The sequence below is a fragment of the Pan troglodytes genome, chromosome 1, assembly GCF_028858775.2.
Source record: "Pan troglodytes isolate AG18354 chromosome 1, NHGRI_mPanTro3-v2.0_pri, whole genome shotgun sequence".
Lineage (NCBI taxonomy): Eukaryota > Metazoa > Chordata > Mammalia > Primates > Hominidae > Pan > Pan troglodytes.
This window is the reverse complement of record NC_072398.2, coordinates 97,350,770-97,366,368: the sequence shown is the minus strand read 5'-3', so window position 1 is coordinate 97,366,368 and position 15,599 is coordinate 97,350,770. Positions and strand designations below refer to the sequence as shown.

General features: G+C 50.0%; 1 protein-coding gene and 1 long non-coding RNA gene across 2 annotated transcripts; one reads left to right on the top strand and one right to left on the bottom strand.

Moving 5' to 3' along the window:
• Positions 1–35: 35 nt before the first annotated feature.
• LOC134808776 (uncharacterized) lies at positions 36–12,445 on the top strand. The gene is made up of 4 exons (XR_010152513.1): positions 36–115; positions 2,751–3,041; positions 5,051–5,248; positions 11,129–12,445. It is a non-coding gene; the product is annotated as an uncharacterized LOC134808776 (long non-coding RNA).
• Positions 8,193–14,569, bottom strand: THEM5 (thioesterase superfamily member 5). Its single transcript, XM_016927241.3, has 6 exons — positions 14,337–14,569; positions 13,152–13,353; positions 11,949–12,087; positions 9,080–9,190; positions 8,636–8,760; positions 8,193–8,312 (listed from the first exon to the last, which is right to left on the bottom strand). The coding sequence occupies exons 1-6, from the start codon at positions 14,457–14,459 to the stop codon at positions 8,269–8,271; spliced, it is 744 nt and encodes a 247-aa protein (XP_016782730.1). The 5' UTR covers positions 14,460–14,569; the 3' UTR covers positions 8,193–8,268.
• Positions 14,570–15,599: the final 1,030 nt, after the last annotated feature.

Sequence of the window (15,599 nt, the reverse complement as noted above, 5' to 3'; positions counted from 1 at the left end):
CGGTGGGTGGGGTAATGGAATTCCGAATTCCGCAGGGCCGAGAGGGTCCAAATCCCGTCTCAGATGGGAGTGCTCGGCGGAGCGGGGCTGGGCGAGGAGCGCAGAGGAGTCAGAGGTGAGTGATGCTGGCGTACACCGGGCGGTCAGCCACCGCGCCCCGGTCTCCGGACCCACTGGGAGCGCGGACCCCTATTTGAGCAGAAAAAGAAAGGGCGGCGCAGTCTGGGGGGCTGGGAAGAAATGGAGGGAGCCAAGGGCCAGTCAGTCACATTTTCATATACGGGCCTCCGTCACCAAGTACACAGATTCTCCCACTGGTACTAAAGATGCCCCATTCACCTTAGAGTTAGAGGGCCCATATAGTATCCACCAGAACCCTAGGGTACTATTAGGACAAATAGGATAATAACCGCATTATAGCAAAAGGACTGAGATCCCAAACCCCCTGGGACACTGCGCCCTGGGCGGGCTCACGCCCTCCTCCCCCGCCCATTTCGAAGACTTGGGTTTTCCTCTGGGATCCAGTCTGGCGCCCCTTGGGACTTCCTCCCTTTGCCAGGCTGCCCCGGCTCAAGCTTCTCTGGCCTGAGCCATCCCTCAGTCCTAGCCCCAACTGCCTCCTCTGGCTCCTCCTTCCCCTCCTCGAGTCGCTCCAAGCCAGAAGAGGACTCACTTCTGCTCCTGGCAGCCAGGGGACACACCTGGCTGCTGACCTCAGGACACCCTGGGCTGGTCCAAGGAGACGCACCTCCCGGGGACACAGAATCCCACCCCCGGTAGCCCTGACCGTCCAGCTCCCGCGCCTCCCAGCCCTACCGCATCCCGCGTCTGCAGGGCGGGGCCGGGCCGTTGGGTCGCCCCTCCCACTCTCCACTCCTTTTCTCCCTCGGAAACCACCGAGCACAAAGGCAGCATTGATTCTCCGCCACCCTCAGAGCGGTCTCCGGAAGGCTCCGCCACCACGCGCTCGCCTCACCCCTGCGCGGAGCCACCAAGAGCACCGTGTTCCGACCCTCTGCCCTGGGATCCGAGCTAGCGATCCTCTCCGTCGCGCGCCCGGAGTGCTGGCCTCACCTGTGGGTCGCCTTTGGGTTCTGGCCTCAGGCCCTGACACTTTCAGAGCCAGAGGGGAGCAGCTTTCTCTGCAGCTTGCTCCCCCAGCGCAGTCCTTATGGGAGGAGCTGGCAGGGGCCTCCGCTGCCTACGTCCTACCTCTTTTCCTGGATAAACACAGCTCTGTCTGCGCGGCCATCAGCCCGGTCTTCTGACTTCCTCCAGCTGAAGCCAGGTTTCTAGCAACAATCCATTCCTGTGCCCAGGCCTCCTCTGCTGAAACTGGGCTGCTTAGGGGTGGGGGAGGGCTACAGAGAAGAGGGAGACGGCCATCAGTGGACAGTGGCCACTTCTTTGGTGCTCGGTTCCAACCCCAGCCCTCACAGGTGAAGTCCGTCTTCTGTAAAACCCTCCTGGTTGAAATCCTGCCTTGGCCCCCAGTGCCCTGTTCTGGAGCCATTCCAATAGCTCCAAGGCAGAGTGACTTGCAGTGATCAGTTGTCTGCATTATTCTGGCTAATAGTTCTCTGAATTATTGTGGCTAAAGGAAAAGTGGCCAGACTCAGGATTTCTGGACTTAGAAATACTGAAGATAAAGCTGGATCCAACAGTCAGGATCAAGCTGGCCTATGTCCTCCATCCCTGACAGATCTTAGGAAGCACAGGCCACCACAGACAAGATGAGACCATCAGTTGCAGTCTAGACACACCTACCATCCTTCAGTCTCTGAAAGGAAGCAAGGCTAGTTCCTCGCCTAGGACCACTCTTCTCCTTCATGCTTCAGCTCTGGAGGCCCTCACTGACACCCTCCCACCTAAATTAGGGGCACCTGCTGTACACTTTCATAGTACCTCATACTTTTCCTTTATGGCATTGATTACAGTTTTTCCCCCTCTATTTATGTGGTTATTTGTTTAATGTCCATCTCTCTTACTAGACTAAGAATCTTAAAAACAGTGCTTGGTGCAAAGCAGATACTCAATCAGGATGTATTTGATGAGTGAAGTAGTAAGCAAAATTATACTTGAATCAATTTGTTCATCCATTCATTGAAGTGCCTAAAATGCACCAGGCACTGTGCTAGGGGGATACATAGAATAGAGAGCTGTCTAAGGGGAGAGACAGACAATAAACATGCAAACAACAATAAGACAAATCCTGAAATGCAGGAAAAAAGATGAAATAAACCAGTGAATGCAATGATTATTGTGTCATCTAATACTTGAAGATTTTAACAAAGCAAGTGTTTGTTTTGTGGCGATCCCTGGTGGCCTCCAGACCTTCCATTCATGTGGCTTCTGACTCAGCTCAGCCCTGGTGTTGTTTCTGGGGAGGGTCCATGTTCTTGGAGTGCTGCAGTATTCATTGCTTTGTCATCAGTCAGATGGGCTGGGAATCTGGATTCTGCGACTGACTAGCTGTGTGACCTCTAGCATGTAACTTAATCTCTTTGGGGCTTACCTTTTCCATCTGGAAAACAGAAAGAATAAAACTCTCAGAGTTGGTATGAGGATTAAAGATAACACGTGGGCATCATTTAGGCTGACATCCGCTAAAAGTGTGAGAAAACAGAAAACCCAACTCAGTCTGACTTAACAATATGGACACTTGACTTCCATAATAAGAAGTCCAGAAGTAGGTAGGACCCAGGGAACACAACTGTTTTATTTTTCTTCCTTTTCTTTTTTCTCTTTAGGCTAGTCAAGTGAAGCAGTGGGAGTGGAGATGGAACAAAGAAATCTGCAATTGGTTGTGATCAATTAGTTGTAAACACTACTGCACTTGGACCAACCTCTTCCTTTTCCTGACTGCTTAGGAAGGATGGAATGTATTTCCTTCCTTCTGGGAGTGTTTGAATGAAGATTAGACTCTCCTTGACCATGAATGAAGAGCAACCAGTTTTTTAGTATACAGTGATTTAGACTCTGGGTCTGGAGTGTAGATATCATGGGCACTGTGAAAGCACAGAAGGAGAAAAGGTTTTTATGTGAGTATATGGGAGAGGAAATAGTTTATTGTCATAAGCTTTTTGGCTATGGCCTCCATTACATCTCTAGCTTTTGCAAGGCACTAAATTGAGGCCATTCAAATCCATGTCCACCTATTCTTTGCCCATCGTGAGACTGATGGCTTAGGAAGCATGTGGTCTAGGTACTAGAGAGGGAGCCTGACCCACCTACCTCACCGCTGCTGCTGAATTTGTGCACAACTCTCTGACCTGGTTCCATGTCACAAAGGGTTTCATTCTCTCTGATTCCCTGAATCCCCAGCTCTAGCCGCAGATCCTGGAACCCTAGCATATGCCTGAAGCTGAATATTTTGCTTGCCAGAGTAAGAGTTTTTACATAGACTCTGTCATCTTCTACTGGCCCTCCTTTTAAACTGAGGCAGCGGCTGCTAGCTACTCACCAAACCTATTTTACTTTCTTTTCCTTTCTTTTTTTTTTTTGAGACAGAGTCTTGCTCTGTCGCCCAGACTGGAGTGCAGTGGTATGATCTCGGCTCACTGCAACCTCCGCCTCTCAGGTTCAAGCGATTCTCCCACCATAGCCTCCTGAGTCGATGGGATTACAGGTGTGTGCCACCACACCCAGCTAATTTTTGTATTTTTTGGTAGAGATGGAGGTTTCACTATGTTGGCCAGGCTAGTCTCTAACTCCTGACCTCAAGTGATCCACCCACCTCAGCCTCCCAAAGTGCTGGGATTACAGGCATAAGCCACCGTGCCTGGCCCCCCATTTTACTTTCTTCTTTAACATATAGTTAGAATGAAAACATGTTGAAGGGATGATGGCATTAGAAAATTACCACTGGCCACTATCACAGTAATAATTGCTTTAGGCAAGAATGATCAATAAAAGCTAAAATTAATGGGCAAAAGTATGATGAGAAACAGGATATTTATACAATTGCAAAGTGCCTCCCAATAAGATACTTATTAAAAAGGTAAAAATGGTAATTTTCAGTGGAGAAATATGGCAGACACCATAGTAACCAACTGATCAAAGGGAACATTGGCATTAATGGGACAAATCAGCATCACGTTTCTGTTGTCATGAAGCACTGAGAAGGCCACAGCATTGCTTCTGAAATATTGCAACAAAAATGAATAACTTGAATCTAATGATGAGGAAACATTGGAGAAATCCAAACCTTGGAACACGCTACAAAACAACTAACTCATACTCTGAGAAACATATCAGTGGACTGGATTCCAAACAGTGGCTCATGCCTGTAATTTTAACACTTTGGGAGGCCAAGGTAGGCAAATCACTTGAGGCCAGCAGTTTGAGGCCAGCCTAGGCAACATAGGGAGACCCCATCTATACAAAAAATTAAATAAAATTTATCTGAGCTTGGTGGCATGTGCCTGTAGTCCCATTTACTTGGGAGGCTGAAGCAGGAGGCTCCCTTGAGCCCAGAAATTTGAGGCTGCAGTGATCTATGATCACGTCATTGCACTCCACCCTGGGCAGCAGAGCAAGGCCCTGTCTCTAAAAAAGGAAATTAAAAAAAAAAAAAAATGTCAAGGTAATGAAAGACAAAGAAAGAGGAACTGTTTCAAATTAAAGGGGATTAAAGAAACATGACAACTAAATGTGACATATGATTCTGAATTGGATCCTGAACCACAGAAAGGATATTAGTGGGCAACTGGCAAAATCTGAATAAAGTTTGTAGATTATAAAAAAAAAAAACAGACAAAAAACATGTAGTTAGACCATATTTTCTTTCTTTCTTTTTTTTTTTTTGAGATGGAGTCTCGCTCTGTCACCCAGGGTGGAGTGCAGTGGCGCCATCTCGGCTCACTGCAACCTCCGCTTCCCGGGTTCAAGTGATTCTCCTGCCTCAGCCTCACGAGTAGCTGGGACTACAGGTGAGCACCACCATGCCCTGTTAATTTTTGTATTTTTAAAAATTTTTAGTAGAGATGGGGTTTCACCATATTGGCCAGGCTGGGGTTAGACCATATTTTCTAACCAGTTTTCTTTGCAGTTTGGTGGGGCTTTGTGACTGAATTCTGGCCAATGGAACCACTTGGAGGCCTGGCCCAGAACATCTCCCTGTGGATTCTCTCATCTGGCAACTGGATGCTTACACCAAGGGTGATTTTGGAGTCATGTGTTGGAGATCACAAAGCTTTTGTCAGCCAGGTTCCTGAATGACTGCTAGACACCACGGGCTGAACTTTATGTGAGTGAGAAATACATTCTATTTGAAGATATGGGTTAAGCTACAGAGATTTAAAGGCTTATCTGTTTCAACATTTGGTTTTACCATACCTAATAACAAAGTCCTTCATGATACGGCCCGGGAAGCTCTAATTCTTTGGTAAACCTTCCCTAATCTTGACCTCTTCCTGAACATCCCCTCCACCTACTAGCCTCAGTAGAATTCTGGCTGTCTCAAGACAGGACACTTCTTACAGCCGTCCCTGTGGAAGCTGGTGCCACCCTTCTCCTCCCCAGGCTCAGAGGAGCTACAGACTTCTTCTGGATAGCCATTGCCTCCTCCATTGTTCTTCTCCCTCACAGCAAATCTTTTCTCCTTAGAAATGTGTACCAGCCATGTTGCTGTCTTCCCTCCCCTTCCACTGTTCTCACCTGACTCATCCACCATTGCCCCTGGGTTTTGCCAGCTGGTTCCCACCTTCCTTTCTCCTAAGGTTGGTGCCACTCCAGATACCTGTTTTCTACCAGCAGCTGGGCGCTCAGGATGTCTTGGTCACACATGTACCTGGTACCTGTTTTCCTGATCCCTACAGCGGTTTTTCCAAACCATCCCCCTTCCTCCAGACCTCTTTCCCCACTAATGGCCTTGCCTTCCATTTCATTGAGAAAGTTGAAGCACTCTGGGTTGAATCCCCTCAACTTCCTGTCCTGCTCTGCACTCTACCTCCTTCCTTTCAGTCTCAGAGTCATGCTGACGCTCTCCCATGGCTTCCAAGACAGCTCTAAGAGAGCTGTTCTGTTGGATGACACCTCTGTCCCTCTTTCTTCTAAAAGTTTCAGCCTCTTTCCACTAGCAATTAAAATACAGTCAAATATCTTTCCTTGAATAACAACAACATTCCCAGAAAGAAGCATCTACATTCATTTCCTCATTCCCTGTTCATATTTTCATCCACTGTAATCTGGATTTTTCTCCCACCTCCTAAGATTGCTCTGGCAAAGGAAACCACATTTTCTTCATGACCAAATCCAAAGGTCTCTTTTTAATTTTATTATGCACTTATTTATTTTAGTTTCTTACCTTTTTTGTTTTTGTAGAGATGAGTGTCTCACTTTGTTGCCCAGGCTGGTCTCAAACTCCTGGCCTCAAGCAATCCTCCCACCTCGGCCTCCCAAAGTGTTGGGATTACAGGCATGAGCCACCACTCCTGGCTCAAAAGCTTCTTTTTAATTCGCATCTTCCTTGCCTTCTCTTCAGCATTTGATACTGCTGACCTCTTCCTCTTAAGGATGGTCACTCCTGTCCTGTTCTCAGCCTCTTTAGTGGATCCTTGGTTTTCTATCCCAACTTTGAGCCTTAGTGTGACATAAGGTTCTGGTTCTATTTTTGACCTCTTTCCTTCTCCTTCCCTCCCTCCCCTTTCCCCCTCCCTCCTCACCTCTGTCTTTCCCCTTGCCTCCTTCTCACTTCCACTCTGCATAAGGCATTCCCAGGGGTTTCATGTCACATTTTTTTTTCTTTTGGGATGGAGTTTTGCTCTTGTTGCCCAGGCTGGAGTGCAATGGTGTGATCTCGGCTCACTGCAACCTCCGCCTCTCGGGTTCAAGTGATTCTCCTGCCTCAGCCTCCTGAGTAGCTGGGATTACAGGCATGTGCCACCACACCAGGCTAATTTTTTGTGTTTTTAGTAGAGATAGAGTTTCTCCATGTTGGTCAGGCTGGTCTCGAACTCCCGACCAGCCTCTCGACTCTCGAATCACTCAAGTGATCGGCCCGCATCGGCCTCCCAAAGTGCTGGGATTACAGGCATGAGCCACCGTGTCCGGCCTCATGTCACATTTTATATTGGCTCACAATTTGAGTCAGTAGCTTATCTCTCCAAGCTCCATATCACAATATCCACGTTCCTGCTGGCACTTGCCACATGGTACAAGTTCCATGGGCACTTCAAGCTCGATGCATGTAAAACTGAGCTCATTGTTTACCCCCACCTCTTTCTGTATTTCCAGTGATAACCACCTGGAAACTCATAAGCCAGAAACTTGGAGCTCGTCTTCACAGATCCACATTGTATAACTAGTGGCAAAGTCCTGCACTTCCTGTATTTGTAACATTTTCTCATATCTCTCAGCTTCGCAGCTCTGACCCCTGCAGGCCCTTACTGTCTCTAGTGTAAAGCCTGCGGGGATCTCCTAACTAGTACTCCTGCCTTCAGTCTTGCTGACGCCTTACTGCCACTGAGTCATCTTTCTAAATAACAAAGCTCTGTCACTCCCCAGCCCAAGCCCTTTGGAGGCTCCCTGTTGCCTGCAAGACAAAGTTCCAGCTCTCCAGCAGGGATTATGAAGCCTTCCTGTGGTTTGCTCCTGCCCACCTTCTCTTTCCCTAAACGCCTGCCCTCCTCAACACCTTGCTCTTCTCCAAAGTCCCTGTACACTTTCACACCTCTGCACCTTTGTCTTACTTCCCTTCTGCCTGGGATATTCTCCTCTCCCCTGCCTGCCTGATGAACACCACTTAACTTTTGAGACAGTTCAGTAAGAGCTTCTTCTAGAAGATGTTTTCTGATTGCTTTTGTAGGGTAAAACTAGCCCTTCCTCCTGCTGAGATGACACTGCACTCATGATAGAAGCCAGGGTGGGTGTGGGAGGAGCGTGATAGGGCACTCTGACTTGGCACCTGGCTCCCGCATTGTGCATCTTGAGACCGGGGCCCTGTCTTTCACTTCTGGGTGCCTGGTGCCTCACACAGTGCCTGACACCTGGCGGGTACTCAGTAAATCTTTTCAGTCGGTGCCGAATGGGAAGGTGGGTATGTGAGATGCCCTGGAAGGATTTTGATTTCCAACCACAGAAAGGCCCTGGGCCGAGAATGGGACTGTGAGACTTTATTTACTCAGAGAAAAGGGTCCTTTCCCTCGCCTCACCAATTGCTGCTTGAGGACCCCTCCCTGCTCTTTGATGGGTCCCAGGCAGGCAGGGGAGGCAGGAGGCAGGAGGCAGGCAGGGGAGGCAGTGGCTCTCCTGCAGGCACAGTGACTGTTACTGGGGAGACTCTTCTTCCAACTGCAGCTGAAGGAAAACACCTGCAAGAGAAGGGTAAGCTGAGCTGCAAGAGCTGCACTGAGATGGCAGGAGCTTGATGGACACTCTGAGCATTTGGCTGCAAATTACCCATTACCTGGGTCCTGTCCTTTCGTTACAGGTTGGATAACTCATATATAGAAAAAAAAATCCTAGTTCTGCTCTCCCTTGCTTCATCTGTGTCCCTAGTAGGTGCCCTATCCCACCCCTAAAGAAGCTGGACCACAGCTCGGGATGAATCATTGGCATCTTTTCTTCCTCCTGTTTGTTCTGGGGGTGGGTGGTGGCGGGACGGGGCCTGGGGCTGGGCTGGGGGCTCCTTTACCTGAGGACTTGGCATAAACTGTCTGCTGGTCTCTGCTGTGGGCGATGCAGGACATGTAAAGCTTCTGGTCCTCAATCTTGTCCACTTCTACGTCCATTACAACCAGAGAGCCCACGGGGATCAAGCTGGGAGACGAGGCAGCTTAGCCCATCTCTCATGTGAACCCGGTTCCCCATCCCTTCACTCTCTGTGTCCTCTTCCCTCTCTTCATCCCTCCCTGCCTCGAGGACTCAGAAGTGGCCCTGGGCTCAGGGCCTTTTTGTCAGCTCCCAAAGTTGGACAGCAGAGGCTGTGTCCTGGCCAGGGACTAGAGGAATTGCTTGGGAGTGGGCTGGGGAAGGAGAGTGGCAGGCAGGGCTCCTACACCCCAGCTGCCGAGGATGGCCACTTCCAGGGATGAAAAGGTCTGTGACTTTGGCCAATGCCCCAGGGACCCATACTTACTTTTTGAACCTGATGTTGAGACTTAGTGTGAACAGCCCCTCTCCAGCCAGGAAGGCAGTTTTAGAAAAGGTCTCGTCCATCATGGCTGCCAGGGACCCGCCGTGAGCAAACCTGGGGGTGGGGTAAGGTGAGGAGCAAGGCCTGGGCTGGGGCTGCTGGGCAGACCCCCTCAATGGGCCTTCCCTCCCTCCTGTGGTGATCCTACCTTTCCCTTTCCCTAGACCCTTCCAAACACAGACGTTCAGCCTCAGGGCAGCCAAATAGGAAAGAAGGAAACAGCTGCATCCCATCTGATCAAACCCATCAAAATCAACTGAGCTTTTCTGTTTTGCTTCAGCATGCGTTTGCAGCCAATGATACAACATTTTATTTCATCAGAGAAATTGTTTTTTTCTGATAAAGTTAATAGAAAACATTTTTCTGGTTCATTACCTAATTGCTGGCAATAATTGCCATAATTTGGAAGGATGGGCATATACAGGAAATGAAAAAGTCCCTGAACTTTTTGACTCAGTCTTTGAGGCACAACCCTGGGCTGTTTCTCACCTTACCAGTCACTACAGCCAGTGCGGGGCCCACATCTCAAGATAAGTAAATGTGAAACATAACTTATGACCTATCAAGGGCTGGCATGACACACTTCTGAGCAGCGTTGCCACAGAAAGCAGAGCGCCTGCTTCAGCAGGCTCAATGCTGAAATTGAGCTGAAATGCTCAAATGCCGCAGACATTTGCTTTATTTAGAATGCATAGAATGGCCAGTCGCAGTGGCTCACGCCTGTAATCCCAGCACTTTGGGAGGCTGAGGTGGGCAGATCACTTGATGTCAGGAGTTCGAGACCAGCTTGGCCAGTATGGTGAAACTCCGTCTCTACTAAAAAATATAAAAATTAGACGGGTGTGGTGGCAAGCGCCTGTAACTCAGCTACTCGAGAGGCTGAGACATGAGAATCGCTTGAACCCGGTGGGTGGAGGTTGCAGTGAGCTGAGATTGTGCCACTGCATTCCAGCCTGGGCAACAGATCAAGACTGTCTCAAAATTAAAAAAAAAAAAAGCATAAAATGTTCATTCTTGCTTATGCAAGCTTTATGTCAGCTACTTCATGGTTGGCTAATTTGGGGAAAATAGGCACCCATTTTAGAATTCAAATAACACCAAGCAGATTTGAGTTCCTGATTTTCAAAAGCACAGCCCATTCTCCACAGAGCCAGATCAGCTGTCCACACTGTACTGCCATGGGTTACCCTCCTGCTGCTGTGACCAGTGGCTTTTCCAGACCCTTCCCTCCCTGCTTCTTTAGTCTCTATCCACCCAGTTGGACTCCTTGTCCCACAGCTCACTACCTGTTTGATCTTGAGCAAATTGCTAAACCTTTCTGAGCCTTAGTTTTTCCACCATGAATTTCACAATTCTGATCTCAGCAGATTAAATAAACAAATGTTTGCAAACATAATTTACACACTTCTTAGGCACTTCCCTGTCTGCCTCCCAAATTGCTTGAAAGAGAGTGAAAAGAGTTGGTGTCAAAGAACTCGAGACCAACTCTCTCCTCCTTGTCCTCACTGGCCAGCCTGGGGACCCATTGGCCAGTATGTGGATCTACAGAGTAGCTCTTGGCCAACGAGTAACTCCTCCTTCCCACTCCCCATGGTCTAGGGGCCTGGTGGATACTAATCTCTTCTCTAGACCCCCAACCCCTCAATCCACTGACTGGCCTTAGTGTTGGATGGTCCTCCTCTGCCTCTTTGGCCTCACTTCCATCAGCCCCTAAATAAAAGTCAGCCATGCTTCAGAAAGGAGGGAGTCCATGGCCTGGGCAGGGCTCTGAGCAATTCACTAGTATCTGCACAGCCTAGTGTGTGGAGCAGTGTCCCTGTGGAGGACTCCTTTGGGATGGCCAAGGTGACTGAGGGCTGCAGTTGGCATCCACAGCCTCTGGAGGCCCTGACATCTATTTAGCACTCTGGATTCTATTTAACCCCAGTTAAGCCCCTCTCAGGCTTCAGGACCCTAAAGCCACTCCTGCCCTCTCTTGTCTCTCCCTTGCAGGAGCTCCAGCACCACCTCCAGCCTTCAGTGACTGTCTGGAGCAGGCATCCGGATGGAAGAGAAGGGGGACAACCATGAATTTGGTGACCCACGGTCAGCCTGATTTCCCTTGTGGACACATTTATGCCCAGTGTGCATTCCTCCTGAGGTCTGTTCCAAGTCTGGAGGCAGCAGAGTAGAGTGGAGAGAACAGTGGACTTGGAATCTCACCTCCCAGATTAGAGTCCTGGATCTGACTTTGGTTGCTGGTGCTGCCTCGGGCAAGTTACTTTAGCTGTGTGCACCTCCATTTCCCCATGGATAGAACATGGGTTTTGGGTAGAAGTGTCTGATAGCTGTACTGTGCTTTACGGTTCATGAGCACGCACACATAGGCCCATAATATCATATCTCTGGTCACCCTGGCAGGTAGATATTATTGCCCCAGGTTTCAGGTAAGAAGACTAAAGACCAGCGGTCAATTGCTTGCTCAGAGTCCCACAGCCAGCAGCAGCCAGGCAGGACACCAAGTCAGAGTCTAGATTCCGGATCTTGCCCTCTTCCAAGTGTACCACATTCTTCTCAAAGTGGCCTCTCAGGTCTTTTGTCCAGAAAATTTTGAGACTTTGATGAGAAGCCCATATCTGCACACTGGGGATTAGGCCAGATAACCCTGTGTGTCCTTCCAGGCCTGGTATTGTGAGGCTGAAGCCTAGTGCCCCACACTCCCTTCCTCACCCCTTAGAGAAAGATAGAGACTCCAGGGCCAGCCTGGTGGGTGCTGAACCTGCCCTGCTGAGCCAAGCCCAGGAGGCAGCCAAGGTCCTACCAGTGACCTTACCCTGGGGGCCCCTCCAGGTAGGGGCCTGGTTGGAAAAGACAGACCGACTTCTTCTGGGTTGGCTGGAAAAAGATGACATACTCAAAGCCTTGTCCTTCCACTTGGATGCACCTGGTGAAGATGCGACAGTCACCTTTGTCTGGGGAGAGATAGGCAGTGTTGCAGCCAGAGAAGGGAGGGTATGGTCAGGATGCAGCACCATTTGGTTGAGTCTTGCCTCTGGTACAAGATTAAGGAGAGAAAACCAGAGGACACCAGGTCCACCCCCAGGGAGCCTTCCCTCTGGGAGCAGAGGCACAGTTGCTGTCCTCACAGAGCCTTTCTGTCTAGGGCAGAAACATGCAGGAAGTGCCCTGGCTGAGAATGGAGATAGGATCAGGGCCAGGGCAAGACTTTAAGAGACCATAAGCATTGAAAATTGAAAATGTAATTACTCATGTAACTCACATATAATTCAAAAGAATAATACTAAACAGTAAAATAAGAGCAGAAAAGTCCATCAAAGTTCTGATTTTTTTTTTCCAAGACAGCTACCACTACTACATCCTTTTTTGGAAGTACCAAATTCTTTGAAAAAAAATTATGTTGGTATTCCTGCTTTGTTTGTGCCATAAACCCAAGGGTAGTCTGTCCCCTGTACCACTCCTTCATCACTAGGCAGGAAGACAACATATATGAGTGAGAGAGACAGGGAGATGCACATGCGTGCACACGCGAGTGCACACACACACACAAGAAGGTGGAAGCTTATCATTAGGATCCATTAGGATCATTAGGTGTTTCAGGAGTGCTGCTCCAGACCCCGCACAGCAGGGATGATGTGCAGGGCCTCAGTGGAAGGGGTGTGGGGTCCAAGGGCTTTCATAGGGTTGGGGCGGAAGGCTTGGGATGAGGCTTGATAGTTAGGGAGGGGCAGTCAGTGAGAAGTCGGGGCAGGAGCTGGGCTGGCTGTCCTCCAGTGGGGACATGCTTGGCTGGGAGCAAGGTGGGCCCACCAGGGTGTGCTGCTTCAGATGGGAGGAGGGGAGCTGGAGACCTGAGAGGACACCCGCCGCCTATTGCCTGGGGCGGCAGCATCAGGGGTGGAGTTGGACAGCAGGAAGAACTCGCTGAGAACTGGAAGGCGGTCTGTGAAGTTGCTTCTCAGTCTTAGAACACAGGGAAGGGTGGCTGGGGTGTGTGTACTCATGGTCCTGTCCTTACCTGAGGAAACTGCCAGTCCAGATGGGAGCTTGAGTCCCTGGATGTGGTCTCTGTTGGACTTGAAGGAGGGCAGCTTGATCCAGCCGCTAGACTTAGTCTTCTCCAGAAATTCTTGGTACAGGCTCAGCATGTCCGAACACCAGCTGGCATTGGGAAGAGCATAATCCTTCAAGTCTGTCTTCTCTGGCAAGAATCTTGAGAACTGGGCAGGAAAAATCAGAATGACTAGACAGCATCCTGGAGGGGGGCTGCTGCCTGGGCTCGGGACCTCTAAACAGCTGTTCCTGGGTGCTGGGGCTTCTCAATCCCTTCTGCCAGAGTATCGATCCAAGGGAAAGGGCCCATATTCCTTGCAGGGGGGCTGCGGACCCCTATGGGTGACGAGGCATAAGGATGCTAAAGAGCAAGGGAAGGGCGGGCAGGGAGTGGGTCCAGAGATGATGGGCATGCTGCTCGATGTGGTGCCTTACCCTTGTTCTGCTTAAAACATGTGAGCAGTTCTTTAAAGTTGACAACTGCTCATATTAGCCTCACTGTACAGATGGGGAAACTGAGGGAATACGGCCAAGGTTGCCAAGCATGTGACTGTGAGAGCTGGTGGTCGCACTAGATGCTGTCTCCTCTGCAGGGCAGGGTCACAGTTGTTGAGGACCATTCTAGCAACCCCCACCTCAGGGGCTACTCCAGCTCTGCCCACTGCTGTGTGCCTGCCTGGGCAGGGTGGCTCCTTTGAAACACATTTGGGCCCCCACAGAGGTGTGGTGCCATGGCTGGAGCACAGACTATGTGCCCATCTGTGTGACGTAAGGAAGTCCTCTGTAGCGTCACCTGCTCATACACCAGTCACAACTGTAGACAGCATGTGAGCTGTTTGCCAATGCCACAGATGGGGTCCTCTGTCTGGGGATACCCCAGCTTTGCTGCAGTAGTCTGAGTCCCACAGGAGGATAGTCATTTGTTGGTGGCCACACAAGACTCAGAGCCAGATGCAGGTCTCCTGGTAGTTTTAGTTTTGAATGGGGGCGACTTGGTATCCCAGAGCACTTTCTCTTTGCCAAATCAAATAGCTCCTCTGAACACTGCCCACCTGCCCTGGCCATGGGCTGGGAAGAGGAGATTTGGGGTGCTCCTTAAGCCCTAGGCTCCTGGGAAAACACTGCCCATCTGGCTGAGCTGGGAACTCACCTTGGAGTCTGTGGAGGATCCAAATGCTGAGGCAGGGTTGAGTCTGGGCAGGATACGGGGGGCCTCAAGAAGGCCTCTGTGGTGGCCAAGTCTTGCTGCCACCTGGAAGCATCTCCTTATCATGGCCAAGTGCAAGGATCCAGCCCTGCTTGGATGGAGGGTCTTGGCTGACTCCCAAGGAGTGCTTTCAGCTGCACTTGGGGCCGCTTCTCTCCCTTCTGTTGCAGGCTTTCTTTCAGAGAGCTAGGCGAGGCTGGGCTGGTGTGCTGCAACACCCACAGATGCTCGGCGCCTTTAGCTGGTCTAGGAGCCCCACCCAGTGCTTGGGGAGGGACAGATGCTGCTTGGGCATGAAAAGGCAGCAGGACTGGCTTGAGTTGCAAAAGGAGTAAACAAGTACATAAACAAATAGTATGGGGTATATAGAGCCTTGGAGAGCTGCCTGGGGGTTCTGAGGGAGAATCCAAGAATATTTCCAGAAGGATAAGGGAAGCCTGTCCCTTGATTGGAGGGTGCTGGTGGAGTGTTCTTGGTATGTGCTCTGCAGTGTATACTGGACTCTGAAAACTCTGGTATGATTTTGTGACTCAGAAAACCAACTCACAGGCCGGGTGCGGTGGCTCACGCCTGTAATCCCAACACTTTGTGAGGCCGAGGCGGCGGATTACGAGGTTAGGAGATCGAGACCATCCTGGCTAACACGGTGAAACCCCGTCTCTACTAAAAAAAATACAAAAAATTAGCCGGGCGTGGTGGCGGGTGCCGGTAGTCCCAGCTACGCAGGGGGCTGAGGCAGGAGAATGGCGTGAACCTGGGAGGCGGAGCTTGCAGTGAGCTGAGATCTAGCCACCGCACTCCAGCCTGGGCGACTGAGCGAGACTCCGTCTCAAAAAAATAAAAAGAAAAAAAAGAAAAAAAAAGAAAACCAACTCATAGCCTTAGACACCTCTTTTTTTTTTTTTTTTTTTTTTTTTGGTGAGACGGAGTTTCAATCTTGTCGCCCAGGCTGGTGTGCAATGGCGTGATCTCGGCTCACTGCAACCTCCGCCTCCTGGGTTCAAGTGATTCTCCTGCCTCAGCCTCCTGAGTAGCTGGGATTACAGACACACACCACCACACCCAGCTAAATTTTGTATATTTTTTTTAGTAGAGATGGGGTTTTGCCATGTTAGCCAGGCTGGTCTTGAACTCGTGACCTCAGGTGGCCTCCCAAAGTGCTGGGATTACAGGCGTGAGCCACCGCACCCGGCCAACACCTCTTCT

Excerpts from the sequence above, each read along its gene's own strand:
- THEM5 (XM_016927241.3), bottom strand. The coding sequence starts at position 14,459 with ATGATAAGGAGATGCTTCCAGGTGGCAGCAAGACTTGGCCACCACAGA. Across the intron at positions 9,191-11,948 it reads TACCTGGAGGGGCCCCCAGG|GTTTGCTCACGGCGGGTCCC; the intron begins GTAAGGTCACTG and ends CCCCACCCCCAG. Across the intron at positions 8,313-8,635 it reads AGTTTATGCCAAGTCCTCAG|GTGTTTTCCTTCAGCTGCAG; the intron begins GTAAAGGAGCCC and ends CTTCTCTTGCAG.